At 39.8% G+C, this 23596-nt stretch overlaps 1 protein-coding gene across 25 annotated transcripts in view; it reads left to right on the top strand.

The window, feature by feature from the left end:
* c2cd5 (C2 calcium dependent domain containing 5) overlaps positions 1-23596 on the top strand; it is a 127425-nt gene that overhangs the window by 68339 nt on the left and 35490 nt on the right. For 15 of the 25 annotated variants that reach the window (XM_073066102.1, XM_073066103.1, XM_073066081.1 and 12 more), the window contains 6 exons: positions 6456-6570; positions 11969-12157; positions 12854-13045; positions 13126-13312; positions 17812-17976; positions 20214-20354. In XM_073066102.1, the coding sequence (XP_072922203.1) occupies positions 6456-6570; positions 11969-12157; positions 12854-13045; positions 13126-13312; positions 17812-17976; positions 20214-20354 (989 nt within the window). The remainder of the gene's footprint in view (positions 1-6455; positions 6571-11968; positions 12158-12853; positions 13046-13125; positions 13313-17811; positions 17977-20213; positions 20355-23596) is intronic. The other 10 variants (XM_073066086.1, XM_073066092.1, XM_073066097.1 and 7 more) reach the window with 2 other exon arrangements.

A 23596-nucleotide genomic window follows, 5' to 3' on the forward strand; every position in this document is an offset into this window, starting at 1 on the left:
CCCTAAACCTATAAGAAAAGAAAGATTCCACTAAAAGCAATTAGTGCTGGACTACGTAATGAAGAAACACAAGAGGGATCGTTTTCCCTCTACCCGCATAATTACACAATAAATAGTAATAACGGTAAGAATTAGTAATAGTAAAAATTTGATAGATTAATCTGAAGTAACTGGGAGACATTTTCTTTATCTTCATGGTGCCGTTACACTTTTCAAAATAGTATTTGGTTTGCTACATAAATATTGAAACTAAAATCAATCTCTAATCTTTTTGCTGAAAATGATGTTTGCTTTATAACCTAGAGTGTGGTGGGGATCTGGAACTTAATGCCTGAGATGAGAGAATAAGTAGAAACTAATTGTATGGGAAAATATACATATATTTGCCTATCCACTTGAAGTCCAATAATCAAACAACCGTAACACCTAAAAAGCTGGAGAATAAAGTTAGCCTTTGATAGCCCTTAAGGAGTCAATATAGATGAGGTGGGTGAATAATCCTCTTTGGTGCAATGATTTGTTGAAGTATACAATAAATGGCTACTATATTAAAAAAGCAAAGATGGTTTATATTCTGGATTAATCCAGAGTGCACTGTCCATATTACATGACAACTTGAATATTCAGTAATTGAAAATATGAAGTATAATTATGGTTCATATTTGAATGCAATTACAATGCTTCCAGATTAATGTATGATACTTTATCTTCTAATGACAATCAGTGTCACCCAAAGTCTCAATGTAGAGACTTGAGTCCTGATTACTTAATGAATACAGAGAATACTACACAAATGAATGTCTTGTCTTTCAGATGAGATGTTAACGCACCAGCTATGTTGACAGGATGTAAAATGTCCCATGGCACTGATGGAGGAGGAGCAGGATTTTTCACCTGCTACTTTGACCAACATACTGTTTTTCTCAATCATTGTTACAAAAAGAGAATTTTGAGCCAATTGCCTCATTGTTAAAGGAGCCTCCTTTGGAATGCTTAGGGAGGTCTACACTTTAAGATTTATTCAATGTTGGTTCATATAGAATTTAGTTTTAAAATGTTGCATGTACCTTTCTTTGAACCTTACATTGGACAGTGATAGGATTGGGCCGAGCCAGCATGGATTTACCAAGGGTAAATCATGCTTAACTAATCTGTTGGAGTTTTTCGAGGATGTAACCAGGAAGTTAGACGGGGGAGATCCAGTGGATGTAGTGTACCTCGATTTCCAGAAGGCATTTGAAAAGGTCCCACATAGAAGATTGGTGGGTAAAATCAAAGCTCAGGGCATCGGGGGGAAGGCATTGACATGGATAGAAAACTGGTTGGCAGATAGAAAGCAAAGGGTAGCGGTGAATGGGTGTTTCTCGGAATGGCAGGTGGTGACTAGTGGGGTGCCACAGGGCTCGGTATTGGGACCACAGCTGTTTACCATTTACGTTAACGATTTGGATGAAGGCATAGAAAATAACATCAGCAAATTTGCTGATGATACTAAGCTGGGTGGCAGTGTGACATGTGATGAGGATGTTAGGAGAATTCAGGGTGACTTGGATAGGCTGGGTGAGTGGGCAGATACTTGGCAGATGGTGTTTAATGTGAATAAGTGTGAGGTTATCCACTTTGGGAGTAAGAACAGGAAGGCAGATTATTATCTGAACGGTGTAGAGTTGGGTAAGGGAGAAATACAAAGAGATCTCGGAGTCTTTGTTCATCAATCACTGAAGGTGAATGAGCAAGTGCAGCAGGCAGTGAAGAAGGCTAATGGAATGTTGGCCTTTATTACAAAGGGAATCGAGTACAAGAGCAAGGAAATCCTCTTGCATTTGTACAGAGCCCTGGTGAGACCACACCTGGAGTATTATGTACAGTTTTGGTCTCCAGGGTTAAGGAAGGACATCCTGGCTGTAGAGGAAGTGCAGCGTAGATTCACGAGGTTAATTCCTGGGATGTCTGGACTGTCTTACGCAGAGATGTTAGAGAGACTGGGCTTGTACACACTGGAATTAAGGAGATTGAGAGGGGATCTGATTGAAACATATAAGATTATTAAGGGACTGGACAAGATAGAGGCAGGAAATATGTTCCAGATGCTGGGAGAGTCCAGTACCAGAGGGCATGGTTTGAGAATAAGGGGTAGGTCATTTAGGACAGAGTTAAGGAAAAACTTCTTCTCCCAGAGAGTTGTGGGGGTCTGGAATGCACTGCCTCGGAAGGTAGTGGAGGCCAATTCTCTGGATGCTTTCAAGAAGGAGCTAGATAGGTATCTTATGGATAGGGGAATCAAGGGATATGGGGACAAGGCAGGAACCGGGTATTGATAGTAATTGATCAGCCATGATCTCCAAATGGCGGTGCAGGCTCGAAGGGCCGAATGGTCTACTTCTACACCTATTGTCTATTGTCTATATAATATTTTAAAGTAATAGATTGATTTAAGAAACAATAATTTTGCAGTATTTTAACTATTGATACATTTTTTAATTCTTGATACCATTGACAATGGGTGGTCCAACATTGAAGTTTAATTGGCAGCTTTAAATTTATTTACTAATGAAATGATATGACTTTCAAAGCAGCTGAAGTTTAAAAACAATTTAATGTACTGATACTAATTGAAATTTAGTATTTTTAAAGAGATTCCAATTGTAAAAAAAAATAGAGGAGCATTGTGGTGAGGCTGCTACTAATTGTCACCAGAGGATGCTTAGGTAATTTAAACCTGTTAAGTGATGAATGGATTAGATTAAAAGATCTGAGGTTTTCAAAGTTATGTGAGCATGGCCATAAAGATTAGTTTAAAAATATCAACTGCTGGTAACATTGATTTATAATTAAATGTAAGATCTAATATAATCCACCAGAGCAGCATACTATGGCTTTGGGACGCATTATCAGAGTCCTTGATTGAAGCAAATGCTTGCTATATTTATCAATGTTAAATATGCAGTGGAACAAAGGGAGTATTAGGAAGAAGAGAGCAGAGCAAGAGATACCATTGTCTACAGGAAGCATAATTGCCAGTGTTCACTGGTTGGACTGAGCAGCAGGTAGCCTTGTTATTGAGATGGAGTTTGTGTGCTGTGGTTACTCAGAACCAACCCTGTCTAACTTTATCCTCTTCCTGGGCCTGTTCTCGATCTAACTTGTCTTTCGAGGCTGTATTTCTCTTAATGTTTTCCTGTAGTTGTCATGCCCTTTCCACCAAATGGAGCAGGTTGCAAGCAATAACTGCAGAGGCGGAAACTAAAACTCAGCCAGCAGGTTGCCAGATGGATTGGAATCTGTAGGCATCCTAATAGTCTGACATTCATGTTGTCAAAGCTTTAATTTGTCTCTAAATGTCCTTAATGAATTGATGTAATATTTAAACTATTTTAAATGGTTAATAAAATTTGAAGGTGCAAAGGGGATATATAACATGGTAAATGAATTTTCTTATAAATTACCAGCATAGTAGCAAGGTTCAGGATATCAGTTAAGTGAGGTAATGAGGGAAGCTGAGATTGTGTTGAGAAAGTTTAAAAAATGATTTAATGGAAATGTTCATACTACAAGGCAAGGAATTATTCCACAAACGTGAGCACCAGTAACTAGATGACAGATATCTGATGTAATGAAATATCTGTGTAATGAGTATTTGTGTGTATGCAGTTACTCCATGTGATCTGGAATGGATTCCTAGGTTGAAGGAAGCATATTCATTGGTGATTTTTAAATAATAATTGAAAAAGGGTAAATTCACAGTCCTTTATCACAGAACAGAGGATTGAAATGAATTGGACAAGCTCTTCAGAGAAACTGCCAAAATATACTAGTTCAAATAACTTGTGTGTTTCTATGAGTTATTTTGGTATAAAAACTCATATTTGCAAATTGATTCCTTGTTTTATTGGAAAAAATAATGAATAGCTTTTGTTTAATTTTGGGCTGCCAATGTACCTCATGAATCAATTGTTCATTGGCTTAAATATTGCTGATGTTCAATATTCTGTTAATCATAAATAATGTGGAATCTTACTGATGGTATCTTACTTTCGATAGGCAGCATGATATGTAAGTTTTGTACTGTGGTAGACATTTACTGTGACAGAGAACAACTTCTTAGCAATTTCAGCTGTTTCACACACAAATCTGTATCAAATCTCTCTTCAAAAATAGAGGCTTTTAAAAAATTCAGTCCTCCTGACGTGAAGTATCTTTATACCCCTTGCCAAACAAATGTTCTGTGTGGTAGCAGAAGATTTTATGGAGAAGCATGACTTTGTCAAGTAAGCATGACTGTTACTTGCTGCCCTATTCTGCCTGTGGCACAATCCCTTACCTATAGAGATACTCTGTACGAATTGTCCTCTGTTTTTGTAGTAGCTAATTAATTTGTAGCAATAACTTTATGCACTCAGAATAATCTTAAATAGTAAACAGTGACATCCATTTTTGGTAGAATATTTAATTTTTTTAAATTGTACATTTTGGTTTGCAGATATCTTTGAGGAAGTCTATTTATTGATCATTGTTAATTGCTTTTATGACATGGTGGTGAGAGCCCTTCTTGAGCCTCTTCTGTTCATGTGGTAAAATGACTTTGGTAACATGGCATAAGAATGGTGCGGCATGGTAGCGTAGTGGTTAGCACCATCTTTACAGTACCAGCAATCGGGGTTCAATTTCCGTCACTACCTGAAAGGAGTTTGTACGTTCTCCTTGTGACCGCATGGGTTTTCTCCAGGTGCTCCGGTTTCCTCCCACATCCCAAAGATTTACCGGTTTGCAGGTTAGTTGGTTATTGTAAATTGTCCTGTAGTTGGGCTAGAATTAAATCTAGGGCTTACTGGGCAATGCAGCTCGAAGGGCTTACCCCATGCTGTATGTCAATAAATAAATACATACATACAAATGAGCCAAGGCTTTGAGCTAGTGAAAACAAAGGACAAATTAGTTAAAGAGCCTGAACATTTTTGAAATATTTATTCTGAAGAAGCAGGCATTTTTGCCAAAGCCTGTGCTATTGTCTTTAGAAGACTTATCTGCCCACCCCCGATTGGTTATTGATTTGCTATACCCAACTTTCTGGTGTTCCATTACAATCAGTTAGATAGATAGACACTTTATTGATCCCAAAGGAAATTACAGTGTCACAGTAGCATTACAAGTACACAGATATACAAATTTTAAAAGAGAAGTAAGAAAGAATAAAAAATAAGTTATCTCAAACAGTCTAACAGGAACGAGTCATCACTTCCCTGGCTTTAGTTGAATCATTATAGAGCCTAATGGTCAAGGGGAAGAATGACCTCATATAGCACTCTTTAGAGCAGCACATTTGTCTTACTCTATTACTGAAAGTGCTCCTCTGTTCAGCCAAGGTGGCATGCAGAGAGTGAGAAACATTTTCCAGAATTGCCAGATTTTCTGTAGAGTCCTTTGCTCTATTACAGCCTCCAGTGTGTCCAGTTTGACTCCTATAACAGTGCCAGCCTTTCTATTCAGTTTATTGATCCTGTTGGCATCATCTGTGTTGATACCAGTTTGTCCGGCACACCACCTCATGGAAGATTGCACTGGTGACAACAGACTGGTAGAACACGTGAAGGAGAGGCCTGCACACTCCAAATGACCTCGGTCTCCTCAGGAAGTAGAGGTGACTCTCACCCTTCTTGCACACAGCCTCTTGTGTTGGTGCTCCACTCAAGTCTATCATCCAGGTCCACCCCCAGATACTTGTAGATCCTCACCACATCCATGTCCTCACCATCAATAGTAACTGAGCAGTGCATAGTCTTCCTAAAGTCCATCACTATCTCCTTTGTCTTACTGATGTTGAGCTGCAGATGATTCTGCTTGCACCATTTGACCAGTTACATCTGTGAGGTCTATTATCACTGACATGTTATGAAACTTGTTGAATTGTGGCAGAATAACAGTGCAATACTTTAAAAATATTAGACATTTCAAAAAGAAATATATATTAAAAATTATATAAGTAGTGCAAAAATAGTGAGGTAATGTTCATGGGTTGGTGCATTGTCTGTTCAGAAATCTGATAGTGGAAGAATAGAAGTTGTTCATAAAACGTGTGTCTTCATGCTCCTGTACCTCCACTGTGATGGTAGCAAGGAGAAGAGAGCACATCCTGGCTGTTGGATTTCATACCCAAGAGAATTCCGCTATGGGCCTTTTGGGTTTTAATGACAATTCAGCAGCTTCCTGGACATTCGTGATTTTTTGTGTAATCCATGAACATCTGGAGTTTAGATGTTTTTGCTCAGAAACATCTTTTGCTCAGAAAGTGCCTTTCAGTGATTATATACCCATATCTTATTGATGCCCAAACCTTGTCAAATATGCCAGGAGGATGAGGCAATGAAATGTTTTCGATCTATGTAGTTCAGTTTTTGTGTTGGATTAACATCCTTTACTTATCAATTGATTTTTTCTTTCTGCTTTCCTCCTTTTAGATGAGCCTGAAACTCGAGATGCTTGGTGGGCCGAAATACGACAAGAAATCAAGTCACATGGCAAAGCTCTTGGATGCCATGCGGTCGTTGGATACAGTGAATCAACAAGCATCTGGTGAGTGTGGATATGATTGTGTATGCTCACACTGCTGTAGGAGTTTGGAATCATTTTCACTATCCATTTCTTTTTACCTTGGTTATATTCATCTTAGCTCGCTATATTTAATAGCCTGGATATTTGTGATTGCTCAGGTAGAAAAGCTGTCAGTATCTTTTATTATTATAGCATGAAACCGACAGCAACTTCTAAAGTGTGCATGTGTGCAGTTAAACACGGAAATCCAGAATCTGTATCTGTATTCAAGAAAAAAGAGCAGAAGTAGGGCACCTGGTCTCTCATGCCATTCCATTCAATACGAAGAAGATAGCTGATTTATCCCAGGCTTAAACTCCTCTATATCAATTTCCAAATAATTATCTTACGTCCTTTTTAAGTACTTGTAATGAGCTAGCCTGCATAGTTCTCCAGTTTAAAGATTCTCTACACTCTGAAATGTACCTTAAATGTACCTTTGTATTAAGTCACCAGCCCCTTGCTTTAAACTGTTGCTTTGTTCAGGATTCTCCCTCTAGTGAAAATAAATTTTTATGTTCTGACTATGTCTACATGGTGTTTTGCAACTATTATTATTTATTAAAATTCATGAAAACATGAGGAATTTATGATAAAATGCACCTTTTTTGTTTTGTTTTGTCAAATGCATACTTGTCCTTAATTACCACTTAACAAGCCAAATAAACCTTATGTAAGATCATTGTAATTTGGAGAAGTATTTCAAAACATCATAAATTTCAGCTTTTTAAAATAGTTGAGATACTTGAGTTTCTATCCATCTGTTGTGTATATATTCCATTCTTTGTTACACACAATATGAGATGCTCAGTTAAAAATTGTGCTTTTTATTTCTAGTTTGCTGTCACGGAGAATCCGTCAGTGTCATTGGTTGCCCAACCTGGTTGCCCAACCTGATTGATAATATCACTTGCTGGAGGCCTTTTGATCCTTTTGAAATGACGTTTGACAGCAACTGATATGGGAAAAGGGAAAATCCATTTTAGAGATCACAAGATCTTTGTGATTTGCTTTCTTGGAGATCAGTAGTGAGCAACACTGTTTAAACTTTGGCTATAAAAATTCAGTCTAATTTTGAAATAAAATTTAAAATCTAGGACCCATTCTTAAAGTGCATGTATGTATATGTTCATGCCAAAGTCAAGATTCAACCTTGTGTGACGGCCAGAGTGTGAGTTGAACTTTATGCACAGGAATGGAGTTTATGAGGAAGGATTGATATAGTTGCCTGAAAGAAAACCAATTGGATGTTGGAAATTTGAAATAAAAACAAAACGATTGAGAGAAATAGTCTGCAGGTCAGGCAGCATATCTTGGGGGTGGTGGTGACATTTAATATTTTGGAGAAATGGTCCTTCAGAATGTACTATAGTTGCATAATATATAGCTGGAAAAAAATACCTTTATTAGTTTAACACTATGACCACACAGCCAATAGAGAGGCTGAGAACAGTAGCGGTGTAGAACAACTGGAAATTGACGATATCAATGTATAGGTATAACGTAACATGTTTTCAGATAAGTTCCAAAGGATCTTGCTGATGCTCTCCAGTGTAGCAGTAAACAGAAGCCATTTTGGGTGATTTGTCTTACAACTAGGTCGGTAAGAATAGAGAGCAGCTAGTTGGAAAGAAGGAAATACAATGAGCAAGAGAAAACATTGAAGGAGAATGGTGTTTCACTTATGTCAGAATCTGCTTCAGCAGCGCTAAGCGCTGCAAACCAGTTGAAATAGTTTACAAGGTCAGTCCATTGCACTGTCATTTGTTGTGCCCAGTGTGTAAAGCTGGTGCATTTTAGGAAAGGTTGATGTGTATTTGGAGTTTAAAATTATTCAGAGAGGAAAAGTAGGTGAAGCAGAACAGAAAACTAAGCTCTTTTCATTTGAAAGGAATATACAGTGGCATGCAAAATTTTGGGCACCCCTGGACAAAATTTCTGTTACTGTGAATAGTTACATGAGTAGAAGATGAACTGATCTCCAAAAGTCATAAAGTTAAAGATGAAACATTCTTTTCAACATTTTAAGCAAGATTAGTGTATTATTTTTGTTTTGTACAATTTTAGAGTGAAAAAAAGGAAAGGAGCACCATGCAAAAGTTTGGGCACCCCATTAGATTTGAGCTCTCAGATAACTTTAACCAAGGTCTCTGACCTTAATTAGCTTGTTAGGGCTATGGCTTGTTCACAGTCATTGTTAGGAAAGGCCAGGTGATGCAAATTTCAAAGCTTTATAAATACCCTGACTCCTCAAACCTTGTCCCAACAATCAGCAGCCATGGGCTCCTCTAAGCAGCTGCCTATCACTCTGAAACTTAAAATAAATGATGCCCACAAAGCAGGAGAAGGCTATAAGAAGATAGCAAAGCGTTTTCAGGTAGCTGTTTTCTCAGTTCATAATGTAATTAAGAAATGGCAGTTAACGGGAACGGTGGAGGTCAAGTTGAGTTCTGGAAGACCAAGAAAACTTTCTGAGAGAACTGCTTGTAGGATTGGTAGAAAGGCAAATCAAAACCCCTGTTCAACTGCTAACCCTAAGACTTCAGGAAGATTTAGCTGACTCTGGAGTGGTGGTGCACTGTTCTACTGTGCAGCGACACCTGCACAAATATGACCTTCATGGAAGAGTCATCAGAAGAAAACCTTTCCTGTGTCCTCACCACAAAATTCAGCATCAGAAGTTTGCAAATGAACTTCTAAACAAGCCTGATGCATTTTGGAAACAAGTCCTGTGGATTGATGAAATTAAAATAGAACTTTTTGGCCGCAATGAGCAAAGGTATGTTTGGAGAAAAAAGGGTGCAGAATTTCATGAAAAGAACACCTCTGCAACTGTTAAGCTTCGGGGTGGATCAATCATGCTTTGGGCTTGTGTTGCAGTCAGTGGCACGGGGAACATTTCACTGGTAGAGGGAAGAATGAATTCAATTAAATACCAGCAAATTTTGGAAGCAAACATCACACTGTCTGTAAAAAAGCTGAAGATGAAAAGAGGATGGCTTCTACAACAGGATAATGATCCGAAACACACCTCAAAATCCACAATGGACTACCTCAAGAGGTGCAAGCTGAAGGTTTTGCCATGGCCCTCACAGTCCCCCAACTTAAACATCATTGAAAATCTGTGGATAGACCTCAAAAGAGCGGTGCATGCAAGACAGCCCACGAATCTCCCAGAACTAGAAGCCTTTTGCAAGGAAGAATGGGTGAAAATTCCCCCAAACAAGAATTGAAAGACTCTTAGCTGGCTACAGAAAGCATTTATAAGTTGTGATAATTGCGAAAGGGGGTGTTACTAAGTACTGACCATGCAAGGTGCCCAAACTTTTGCTTCAGGCCCTTTTCCTTTTTTGTTATTTTGAAACTGTGAAAAGATGGAAATAAAAAAGTAATCTTACTTAAAATATTAAAGAAATGTGTCATCTTTAACTTTATGCCTTTTGGAAATCAGGTCATCTTTTACTCTATTCACAATAACAGAAATTTTGACCGGGGTGCCCATACTTTTGCTTGCCACTGTATTAATTTGGTGAGAAAAGTAGTCCACAGGAAGAATAGTTTGCAATATTAGCTCAAGCAAGATCTAGGAAGGGAATCTATGTGGTCAGAGGGGGAAAGATTGAGACGGACCTTGTGGATAAGCTGACACCTGAAAAGCCTGGAGCAGCAATGCACAATCCATTCTGCAGTCTAGTTTGATCTTGCTCTTCAAGAGAGTGATGGACTGCAAGCGTTTATCCACTCCAACACACGTGCAGCTGTGATGGGGCCCTGAGGCTAGCGTTTAATTGACGGGACTGTACAATGCATTGTCCTTTGGCTGCAAATGCAAGCTCTATCACAATAAACATATTTTTAAAACAAGGATAATTGATATATTTTCAGAGATGAGAGAAACCAATTAATGTATTTGTTAAAAATTAAAAACTTTTAAATTACCGTAGATTCCGGATTATAAGCCGCTACTTTTTTCCCACATTTTGAACAGCTTTGAACTCTGCGGCCTTTAATCCAGAGCGGCTAATACATGGTTTTTTTTCATGCCGCCTCGTAAGCATTTTGCCTCGTAACAGTAGACCAATAAAATTGATGAGTAGTTCACAGAGGTCCAATGAAATTGTACGATAAATCAAGCGCACTTTCACAATTAAATTATTGTAAATCAGTCATTTGTACTCACCCTCATCAACATGGAAAATACTCGAAGAAAAGCAAGACCCGAGCGCGTCAGACCCGAGCGCGTCAGACCCGATTAGACCCGATCGCGTTACGCAAGCGCGTCAGACCCGATTAGACCCGATCGCGTTACGCAAGCGCGTCAGACCCGATTAGACCCGATCGCGTTACGCAAGCGCGTCAGACCCGAGTGAAAACGCTGCTTTTAAGTTAAAGGCGATCAATAACTTTTCCTGGTAGGCTGCAGTCTATATATTTTTACCAGTCGCTAGGAGATATTGGAATGTTGTTCGTGCTGTTCAGTAAAAAAGTATATGCAACGTAATTTGTGTTACCGATACGTATGTATATTTAAAAGTAGCGGTGCGGCCTTTACAATTAAAAAATTGATTTTATTTCTAAAATTAGAGCCAGCGGCTTTTAATCAGGTGCGCTCTGTAGTCCGGAATCTACGGTAGCTCAGTTAATCAATCATTATATATGTCCCGAATCCTCATTTTTGAGTGATCTTAGAAGTGAGTGGAGTCCTCATTGCAAAAAAAAAAGTTAGGCATTACTGAACTACTAGAAGATTCAAGTTCACAGATGGGAGTATTTTCCTTGGTGGGCTATTATGAAAGGCAGTTGAAAATAGGGTCTCAATTTTAGCAACATTTTTTTGGAAAAAAAAATCACATGCAGCTTTTGCCCTGTGGAAAGAGGGTGTGCCCCAACACAATTGGATGGATCTGGAATGAGCAGTTTTGACAAGAAACAGGACAATTGTCCCAGTGTAGTCCAGCCACATAAGGCAGTGCATAGCTGAAGCATTTAACTCCATAGAATGAAGTCTCAGCATCAGCATCAGTGAGTGGAGTTAGTGCCGAATTAATGAAACAACCAAAAAATATCAGCCAGGGCACTGACAAAAGTTTATTGACAGTTGTACCAGGCCATTAACACTAATGTATTAAGGTGACAGTATGAAACTAAAGTGTGGGCATCTTGTTCTGTATTGTCATTAATAATACATTCATCCCACTTTTTTACCAAATTAAATTAAAGTATGTATGTCTTTCTGTAGGTCATAGAATGTATAAATGTATACATTTGTACAACATAGTATTTAAGGTTTTCTTGCCTCTATAAGGAAATTGTGCTACTTTGCAATTTTTTTTGTTTAAGGCATCATCCCAATAATTTTTTGTTAATTTATTTTCCACAGTGAAGAAGTCTGTATCTTGTCTGCTTCAGGCACTGCGGCTGTGCTGAATCCAAAGATGCTTCAAGACTGCAGCATGGAAGGCTGTAGTGAACACAGGTTGTCAAGGCAGCCTAGCTTCTTTTCCACAGGGTCAGAGAAGGGAGAGTTTGATTTTTTTCTTCAGTGCCAGGATAGTGCTTCTCTATTAGGGTAGGTTAAACTATTACAGTGGAGGGCAGGTCCAAACAATTCATTTCTACTAACAAAGTTTGAAATTTGGCATCGATTTGGCAAGGAATTGAAATGCGGTTGTTGTTACTTAACAGCTTGCATCAAGGTAACTATCTAAAATACTAACCATATTTAATTATCTAATGTCACATGCCGATTTTCCACTTTGTGACTGGAGAAATTGTCTTGCATTTGATTAAAAAAGACAAACTGAGGTATAATTATCAATGATGAATTATCAAAAATCTTAATGGGTTACTATATGTAAGCAATCAAAATAATGCTTGGTTAAGCCCCCTTTCTTTCTGGATGTCCCAAGTAACAAGTCAATTTTCTGTTCAGAACATTTGTACAATAATTTTCAAAAAGCAAGTGGGATTTTAATTTCTTTTGTGTTGTCTTCTGTTGTCACAACAATTTGGTGCTTTACTGTAAAATGTGTTTTATTATTGCGAATTGTTATAGATGAAAATGTCTGGGTTAATGAGCTTAACCTGTTTTCTTTTAAACTATAGGAAGTTGTCAGCAGAAAGTTAAAAGTCACGAGCAAAAGTTGTTTAAATTAGATTTTTAACCCTTGTCTATGTATGCTGTTATCCAAATTTTTGGAAAAGTTAATCGTGATTGATGTTTTGGAAGTTTAAGATCTCATTAGAATGTGTCTCCTTTTACCAGATTGGATGATGCATCATCTGTGGGCTGCAGTTTCTGTCATATACCTTATGATGAATTAAATATGCCATTCCCTGCACACCTCACATATTGTTATGTTTGTCGGAAGCAGAAGGTCCCAGACGTTCTCTTCACAACAATTGAACCTCCACTGGAAGCAGCAATAACTGGAAAAGGCTGCTTGATTCAAGCTAGGTAAAGCCTTCTCAGTTTTAAGTTTTATGTGATATGGTTTTACTGTGACACACTGACTCTTGTTTGTCTTTGTGACTCAGACTGTGTCGACAGAAGAAGAAAACTCAGGGTGAGGCCAATGCCACTGCCATAAGCAATCTCCTGCCATTTATGGAGTATGAACTTCATACCCAGCTGATGAACAAACTTAAATTAAGAGGAATGAATGCACTCTTTGGGTTAAGGGTTCAGATTGCAGTTGGTGAAAACATGTTGATGGGCCTTGCTGTGAGTAAACCGTTTACTTTAAACCCCCAATGCAGATAAACATTATATTGTATATTACATTAAATATAGGCCTGCACACAGTTTAAATAGTTTTGTGTTAATTTATTTATTGTGGTCAAGCGTTATTATTGTGCTTATCAGAATGTTTAAAGCAATGTATGAGGGGTGATTGATACGTTTGTGGCCTAAGGTAGAAGGAGATGAGTTATACTAGATGAGTTGGGGAGAGTTTAAACTAGAATTGTTAGGGGGTGGGAACTGAACTGAAGAGACTGGGGAAGAGGAGGTTAGCTCACAAATAGAGAACGCTTGTAGATAGTGTGAGAGGGAAGATAGGCAGGTGATAGAGAAGGGATGCACTCAGACCAAAGGCTTGAGATGTGTCTATTTTAATGTAAGGAGTGTTGTGAACAAAGCAGATGAGCTTAGAGTGTGGATGAGTACTTGGAGATATGATGTGGTTGCCATTACAGAGACTTGGATGGCTCAGGGACAGGACTGGTTACTTCAGGTGCCGGATTTTAGATATTTCAGAAAGGACAGTGAGGGAGACAAAAGAGGTGGGGGCGTGGCATTGTTGAACACAGATAGTGTCACAGCTGCAGAAAAGGTGGACGCCATGGAGGGATTGTCTATATAGTCTCCATAGGTAGAGGTTAGGAATAGGAAGGAGTCAATAACTTTACTGGGTGTTTTTTATAGGTTGCCTAATAGTAACAGGGATATCGAGGAACAGATAGGGAAACAGATCCTGGAAAGGTGTAATAATAACAAAGTTGTCACGATGGGAGATTTTAATTTCCCAAATACCGACTGACATCTCCCTAGAGCGAGGGGTTTAGATGGGATGGAGTTTGTTAGGTGTGTTCAGGAAGGTTTCTTGACACAGTATGTAGATAAGCCTACAAGAAGAAAGGCTGTACTTGATTTGGTATTGGGAAATGAACCTGGTCAGGTGTCAGATCTCTCAGTGGGAGAGCATTTTGGAGATAGTGATCATAATTCTATCTCCTTTACAATAGCATTGGAGAGAGATAGGAACAGCCAAGTTAGAAAAGCATTTAATTGAAGTGGGGGAATTATGAGGTTATCAGGCTGGAAATTGGAGGCTTAAATTGGAAACAGATCTTCTCAGGGAAATGTATGTAAGAAATGTGGCAAATATCCAGGGGATATTTGGGTAGAGCTCTGTATAAGTACGTTCCAATGAGACAGGGAAGTTATAGTAGGGTACAGGAACCGTGGTGAACAAAGGCTGTAATAAATCTAGTCAAGAAGAAAAGAAAAGCTTTCAAAAGGTTAAGAGAGCTAGGTAATTTTAGAGATCTAGAAGATTATAAGGCTACTAGGAAGGAGCTTAAGAAGGAAATTAAGAGAGCCAGAAAGGGCTATGAGAAGGCCTTGGTGGGCAGAATTAAGGAAAACCCCAAGGCATTCTACAAGTATGTGAAGAGCAAGAGGATAAGACGTGAAAGAATAGGACCTATCAAATGTGACAGTGGGAAAGTGTGCATGGAACCGGAGCAAATAGCAGAGGTACTTAATGAATACTTTACTTCAGTATTCACTATGGAAAAGGATCTTTGTGATTGTAGTGATGACTTGCAGCAGACTGAAAAGCTTGAGCATGTAAATGTTAAGAAAGAGGATGTGCTGGAGCTTTTGGAAAGCATCAAGTTGGATAAGTTGCTGGGACCGGATGAAATGTACCCCAGGCTACTGTGGGAGGCGAGGGAGGAGATTGCTGAGCGATTATCTGTGCATCATCAATGGGAATGGGAGAGGTTCCCAAGGATTGGAGGGTTGCAGAGTTTGTTCCTTTATTCAAGAAAGGGAGTAGAGGTAGCCCAGGAAATTACAGACCAGTGGTTGGTAAGTTGATGGAGAAGATCATGAGGGGCGGGATTTATGAACATTTGGAGAGGTATATGATTAGGAGTAGTCAGCATTGCTTTGTAAAGGGCAGGTCGTGCCTTACGAGCCTGATTGAATTTTTTGAGGATGTGACTAAACACATGGATTTCAGCAAGGCATTTGATAAGGTACCCATGCAAGGCTTATTGAGAAAGTAAGGAAGTATGGGATCCAAGGGGACATTGCTTTGTGGATCCAGAACTGGCTTGCCCACAGAAGGCAAAGAGTGATTGTAGATGAGTCATATTCTGCAAGCAAGTTGGTCACTAGTGGAGTGCCTCAGGGATCTGTTCTGGGACCCTTACTCTTTGTGATTTTTATAAATGACCTGGATGAAGAATGGGAGGGATGGGTTAGTAAGCTTGCTGATGACAGAAAGGTTGGAGGTGTTGTAAGTGGCAGATGGACTTCATCCCAGACAAGTGTGAAGTGGTTCATTTTGGTAGGTCAGATATGATGGCAGAATATAGTATTAATGGTAAGACTCTTGGCAGTGTGGAGGATCAGAGGGATCTTGGGGTCCGAGTCCATAGGACGCTCAGAGCAGCTGCGCAGGTTGACTCTGTGGTTAAGAAGGCGTATGGTGTATTGGCCTTCATCAGTTGTGGAATTGAATTTAGGAGCCGAGAGGTAATGTTGCTGCTATATAGGACCCTGGTCAGACCCCACTTGGAGTATTGTGCTCAGTTCTGGTCGCCTCACTACAGAAAGGATGTGGAAGCCATAGAAAGGGTGCAGAGGAGATTTACAAGGATGTTGCCTGGATTGGGGAGCATGCCTTAGAGAATGGGTTGAGTGAACTCGGCCTTTTCTGCTTGGAGCGAAGGAGGATGAGAGGTGACCTGACAGAGGTGTATAAGATGATGGGAGTCATTGATCATGTGGATAGTCAGAGGCTTTTTCCCAGGGCTGAAATGGTTGCCACAAGAGGACACAGGTTTAAGGTGTTGGGGAGTAGGTACAGAGGAAATGTCAGGGGTAAGGTTTTTACTCAAAGAGTGGTGAGTGCGTGGAATGGGCTGCCAGCAACGGTGGTGGAGGCGGATACGATAGGGTCTTTTAAGAGGCTTTTGGATAGGTAGATGGAGCTTAGTAAAATAGAGGGCTATGGGTAAACCTAATAATTCCTAAGGTAGGGATGTGTTCCGCACAACTTTGTGGGCCGAAGGGCCTGTATTGTGCTGTACATTTTCTATGTTATACAGCTGTCCTTACATGCCCGTGCAGCTCAACTCTTTGTGTGATTATGCAGAAAGTTTGAAGTTAATAACACATCGGGGTGATTGATAATTTTGTGGCCTAAGGTAGAAGGAGATGAGTTATTAATTTCAAACTTTCTGCATTTTCACTCAAAAGAGTTGACCTGCATGTGCATGTAATGAGAGCTGTGTAACTCATCTCCTTCTAACTTTGGCGGCGAGTTTATCAATCACCCCTGCTGTGGACACTTTCTGGAAGTCCAAGATCCGTATGTTAGACCACGAACTTATCAATCACCCCTCGTACGTGATGACTGCTGTTAGGATGGTAAAGCATTCATATTGTGAAGGGATAGTTCAGAGCAGACAGGAACCATCTGTTTGCAGTTCTGATGAAGGACCTTGGACCTGAGATATTAACTGAAACTGAATCAGGTTTAATATCATTGACATAAGTCATCAAATTAGTGGAATTGGTTTCTCTTTCCACAGACTCTACCTGACTGAGTTCTAGCATTTTCTGTTCATATTTCAGATTCCAGTGTCTGCAGTTTAATTTGTTTTCAGGTATCATTTGCACAAGGGGCCAGTAATTTATAAAATACTGCAGCTGTGTGATCTTGAAATACAAGCAGAATGTTGTGAACATGTTCATAATAACTCAGAGGTAGGAACAGTGTTAACAGTTCAAGTTTGTGACTTTTGTGAAAAAGCTAATGATTCTCAGGCCATCTTCTAGGGAATGTGGCTAGGTGTCCATTGTGTAAAGTTAATAGGTAGAGCCAATAAATTGAAACCCGGTAGAAGTGCAAATAGTGACAGAAACAACGCAGATGTGAATGGGAATATATATTTGCCCTTTGAAAGAACCTGGGAGAAAACCATTTGATATCAGAAGGTAGAAGATTGTATTTTAAATGTACTAGGAGAGAAGGATCTTAAAAATGATCTGAGGAGTAAGTTTTTCAGACAAGTAGTTGGTGTCTGGATTGAACTGACAGGAGATGGTGAAGGCAGGAACAGTAACACTTAAGAGATAACGACGTGTTTGAATGAGAAACGTAAAAGACGATAATAGAACTAATACAAGACTGTAGTTTTAGAATAGATGAGCATGATGGTCAGAATAGACATGATGGGTTGAAGGACTTGTTTCTGTACTGTACCACTGTGACAAGAATAGTGGGAAATGGTATTTGGAAATTGAATAGTAGTGGTAACACTGTCTGTTTTAACACTGCAACCCACGTTAGGAAATACGTCTTAATCTCTAAGGTTTTAAATCTGTGCACACTGCCTAGTTTTTTTCTGTTATAAATCCCCATGTACATACTTACGCTGCCATTGTTTTATGCATGAATGTAGTTTCCTCTGGTTTTGTTCTAGTCTGCTACTGGTTTATATGTGACGGCACTGCCCTCTCCAGGAGGTATACAAGTTGCAGGGAAGACACCAAGTGATCTTTCTTATGATCAGCATATTTCAAACATACAGAAAAAGATAAATGATATGATCATAAAAAACAGAGAAATCCACGAGATAAACCCTCCTGTAAGTATTGGCTCATTTTTGTATAAGTTAACATGAATCAAAATAAAGTAACAACAGAAATTTTGAACTTTTTGTTGAAAATTGGCAATGTTGGAAGCTGACTGAATTTCTGTAGCCGACATACATAGGTTTTTGCTCATCAAGGAGATTAAGAAATTGTGTGAAAACAGGTTAAAGATACTGATCAGTCATCATTTGATTTAATAGTGGAACAGTCTGAAGAGTTGAATAGCTTTTTGCTTATTCTTTGGTCAGTAAGCAGTATTTTCATCTCTAATCAAGAACCTCTGTTCCTAATAAAATGTACAGTTTTTGAAGAAGTATCAAAGTGATTTTCATTATATGATGGAAATCATGATTAGGGATAATCCCTTCAATTGTATGCATTAGTGAAATAACAAAAATATTAACTTTTATATTAAATCAACCTAGTGGAACATTTTAGCTCATTAGTGAGGAGCTCTTTTTCATGCAAATCTGCATCCAGATGTTGTAGATGTGTAGTTAAAAATGTGTGTTCATATTCAAATGTAGTGGTTAGTGAGACGCTATTACAGCATGGGGTGTTGGGGATTTCAATTTCGGCATCATCAATAGATAGATAGATACTTTATTCATCCCCATGGGGAAATTCAACATTTTTTCCAATGTCCCATACACTTATTGTAGCAAAAGTGTATGGGACATTGGAAAAAATGTTGAATAAGGAGTTTGTACATCCTCCCCATGAACTGGTGTCGTCCTATGTTGCAAAGACGTACCAGTTAGTAAGTTAATTGTAAACTGTCCTGTGATTAGGCTAGGGTTAAATAGGTGGGTTGTTGGGCCTGGTAAATATTGTATCTCTAAATAAATAAATAGGGAATTTAGCCAGAATTGTTTCTACCAAGAGGTGCAGCACTTGGGTATAACAACTCAGACTACAACACATTGCTGTTTTAACAAGAACAATTGAAAAGTATTGGTTGTTACCTATTGAAAATGCTTTGAAAACTCTCTGATCTACTGTCATAGAATGATGTTTTCATGTCAAGAGCTGATATTCCTCCTGTGGGAACAAACCAGTGGCAGGAGGCTGCTGAATATATCTATTTTTTCTGTTTATTTTTGTTATAGACTAAATGGAACAACTTTAATCATTTGAGTTTCTTGTTATTGAGGCAGTTAAACAAAAGATTGGTTAATTACAGTGTGTAACAAAATCAGAGTCTGGGATGATAAGAATTTGCTTCTGGTTGCTTTTAGAGGAAAACTCAATAGCACTTCAAAGTTGATTTAAAAAAAGATGTTGGCTTAATAGCAATGATGGCATAATAAGGCCTAGAAGAGCTGTCACTGGTTTTATTCTTTAAATTGTTGTCTATCCAGTGTTGAGTCTTGATGCTTTTACGATCCAAAGATTCTTTGGAAGAATGAGATGTAAAACTGTTGCTTATGATCGTTTTATTAGGTGTTATAAGAACAAAGAAAATGAAGGGAGAAGAAGCATGAGGAGAACAAACAAAGAAACAGAACAAAGGGGAATAGAGAACAAACAAAGGTGGTCTGGTCTTCTTATACCAGACCACCACTGATGATAGTAAATTCAGTTGAAATTCCAACAGATAACAGCTAACCAATTAAATAACCAGATTCAAGTAATGTGACACCTGTCACTGAAACAAAGAATTTTCCAGAAGAATACAAAGGAAACTGTACCCACTGAAAAACTCATTGAACAATCACATGTATATAGGTGATTATAGAAAAATAGAAATAAGCATAATAAAGTTAAATTACAAGAAAAATAAGAACTATACAGCCAAATCCAACACTAGCCTGCAGTCAGTGAAACAGGGGCTCACTATAATGGGTTGTCACCTTTAGCACCCAAAATGCAAGTGAAAACTAAAGATATATATATATATATATATATATATATATATATATATATATATATAAAGATAACTAAAGCACCTATTGGCAAAAGAAAGGAAAACTGATTGGTTTCCATTCCTGATCACTGTCCAATGATAGCTGTTGGAATTTGATATCTATTTATATACCCCTAACAAATAACCACTAGGGTTCTTTATCTAGTTTCATATCACGCTTAAATGAGGAAATAGAGAGTGACCAATATTCTCCTAACTATAACCCCCTTCGTACTTTGTTTTCTATGGAATCAGAAGGGTAATGATAATGAAATTTGTCAGTAAGTGCTATTTATTTCCTATCCAATGCATGTTTGACCATAGGAGATACTAGAAGAGCTGCTTGGATCCCCGATCCCAGAAACAAGGCAGCGTTCCAGACTCTTCAGGTCCCATTCAGAAAGTTCAGATGATGTTTCCGAGCTGGATCTTTCACATGGGAAAAAGGATGCCTTTGTGTTAGAGGTATGGAAATCCTGTTGAGAATGCAGAAGGATACATGCCTTGGTGATGCAAGAGATTTTGGATGCTGGACTCCACAGCAAAAAAGCACTAGGCGAACTCAGTAGGTCAGGTGGCATCTGTAGCTGGAAAGGAATTGTTGATGTTTTGGGTCAAAGTGCTGCATCAGAAAGCATAGAGGGGAAAAAAACATAGAAAACCTACAGCACAATACAGGCCCTTCGGCCCACAAATCTGTGCCCAACATGTCCTTACCTTAGAACTACCTAGACTTACCCATAGCCCTCTACTTTTCTAAGCTCCATGTACCTATCCAGGAGTCTCTTAAAAGACCCTATCGTTTCCGCCTCCACAAACAGAATTGAGCATAGTACTCCATGTGGGTACAAACAAGCTGGATGAACTCAACAGGTCAGTCAGCATCCGTTGAAATGAGCAGTCAACGTTTCGGGCCGAGACCCTTCATCAGGACTGAAGAAGGAGGGGGCAGGGACCCTATAAAGAAGGTGGGGGGAGAGTGGAAGGTGCCAGGTGAAAAACCAATCAGAGGAAAGATCAAGGGGTTGGGGTTGGGGAAGCAGGGAGGGGATTGGCAGGAGAGGTGAAGAAGGAATGTAAGGGGAAAGCACTATGGGTAGTAGAAGAAGGCAGAATCATGAGAGAGGTGATAGGCAGCTAGAAGAGGAGGCAGAGTGAAAGTGGGATGGGGGAAGGGAGAGGGGGGAATTACTGGAAGTTGGAGAATTCGATGTTCATACCAAGGGGCTGGAGACTGCCCGGATGGTATATGAGGTGTTGCTCCTCCAACCTGAGTTTGGCCTCATCATGGCAGTAGAGGAGGCCATGTATGGACATATCCGAATGGGAATGTGAGGCAGAGTTGAAGTGGGTGGCAACCGGGAGATCCTGTCGTGGCGGACAGAGCAGAGGTGTTCGACAAAGCGATCCCCCAATCTGTGTCGGGTCTCACCAATGTAGAGGAGGCCGCACAGGGAGCCCTGGATGCAATAGATTACCCCAACAGACTCACAAGTGAAGTGTTGCCTCACCTGGAAGGACTGTTTGGGGCCCTGAATGGTGTTAAGAGAGGAGGTATAGGGACAGATGTAGCATTTATGCTTGCAGGAATAAGTACCAGGTGGGAGATCTGTGGGGAGGGACGTGTGGACCAGGCAGTCGCGGAGGGAATGATCCCTGCGAAAAGCAGAGAGGGGTAGAGAAGGAAAGATGTGCTTTAGTGCTGGTGTCCTGTTGAAGGTGGCGGAAGTTGCAGAGGATAATATGCTGGATCCGGAGGCTGGTGAGGTGGTAGGTTGAGGACAAGGGGAACGCAGTCCCTGTTTTGGTGACGGGAGGATGGGGTGAGGGCCGAATGGTTTTTCTCTGATTGGTTTTTCACCAGGCACCTTCCACCCTCCCCCCATCTTCTTTAAAGGGTTCCTGGCCCCTCCTTCTTCAGTCCTGACAAAGGCTCTTGGCCGGAACGTTGACTACTCATTTCAACGGATGCTGACCGACCTGCTGAGTTCATCTAGCTTGTATGTACGTGTTGATTTGACCACAGCATCTGCAGTGTACTTTGTGTGTACTCCAAGTGGGGTCTGAGTGGTGTCCTATGTAGCTGCAACATTACCTCTCGGCTCTTAAACTCAGTCTCACGGTAGATGAAGCCAGTGCACTGTATGCCTTCTTAACCACAGAGTCAACCTGTGTAGCAGCTTTGAGTGTCCTATGGACTCAGACCCCAAGATCCCTCTGATCTCCCACACTACCAAGAGTCTTACCACTAATGCTATATTCTGCCATCATATTTATCCTACCAAAATGAACCACTTCACACTTACCTGGGTTGAACTCCATCTGCCACTTCTCAGCCCAGTTTTGCATCCGATCAATATCCCACTGTAACCTCTTGACAGCCCTCCACACTATCCACAACACCTCCAACCTTTGTGTCATCAGCAAATTTACTAACCCATCCCTCCACTTTTTCATCCAAGTCATTTATAAAAATCACGAAGAGTAGGGGTCCCAGAACAGATCCCTGAGGCACACCACTGGTCACCCACCCTCATACAGAATATGACCCATCTACAACCACTCTTTGCCTTCTGTGGGCAAGCCAGTTCTGGATCAACAAAGCAACGTCCCCTTGGATCCCATTACTTTCTCAATAAGCCTTGCATGGGGTACCTTATCAAATGCCTTGCTGAAATTCATATACACTACATCTACGGCTCTACCTTCATCAGTATGTTTAGTCACATCCTCAAAAAATTCAATCAGGCTCGTAAGGCACGACCTGCCTTTGACAAAGCCATGCTGACTACTCCTAATCATATTATATCTCTCCAAATGTTCATAAATCCTGCCTCTCAGGATCTTCTCCATCATCTTACCAACCACTGGTTATAGACTCACTGGTCTATAGTTTCCTGGGCTATCTCTACTCCCTTTCTTGAATAAGAGAACAACATCCTCAATCCTCCAATCCTCCAGAACCTCTCTTGTCCTCAGTGATGATACAAAGATCATCGCCAGAGGCTCAGCAATCTCCTCCCTCACTTCCCACAGTAGCCTGGCGTACATCCTGTCTGGTCCCGGTGACTTATCCAACTTGATGCTTTCCAAAAGCTCCAGCACATCCTCTTCCTCAATATCTACATGCTCAAGCTTTTCAGTCCACTGCAAGTCATCTCTACAGTCGCCAAGATCATTTTCTGTAGTGAATACTGAAGCAAAGTATTCATTAGTATTCCCTGCTGTCTCCTCCAGTTCCACACACTTTTCTACTGTCACACTTGATTGGTCCTGTTCTGTCACGTCTTATCCTCATGCTCTTCACATACTTATAGAATGGCTTGGGGTTTTCCTTAATCCTGTCCGCCAAGGCCTTCTCATGGCCTCTTCTGGCTCTCCTAATTTCATTCTTAAGCTCCTTCCTGCTAGCCTTATAATCTTCTAGATTCATATCATTATCTAGTTTTTTGAACCTTTCATAAGCTCTTCTTTTCTTCTTGACTAGATTTACAACAGCCTTTGTACACTATGGTTCCTGTACCCTTCCATCCTTTCCCTGTCATTGGAACGTACCTACTCAGAACTCCACGCAAATATTCCCTGAACATTTGCCACATTTCTTCCGTACGTTTCCTTGAGAACATCTGTTTTCAATTTATGCTTCCAAGTTCCTGCCTGATAGCCTCATATTTCCCCTTACTCCAATTAAACGTTTCCCTAACTTG

This window comes from Hemitrygon akajei, chromosome 14 (genome assembly GCF_048418815.1).
Source record: "Hemitrygon akajei chromosome 14, sHemAka1.3, whole genome shotgun sequence".
In the NCBI taxonomy this organism is placed as follows: domain Eukaryota; kingdom Metazoa; phylum Chordata; class Chondrichthyes; order Myliobatiformes; family Dasyatidae; genus Hemitrygon; species Hemitrygon akajei.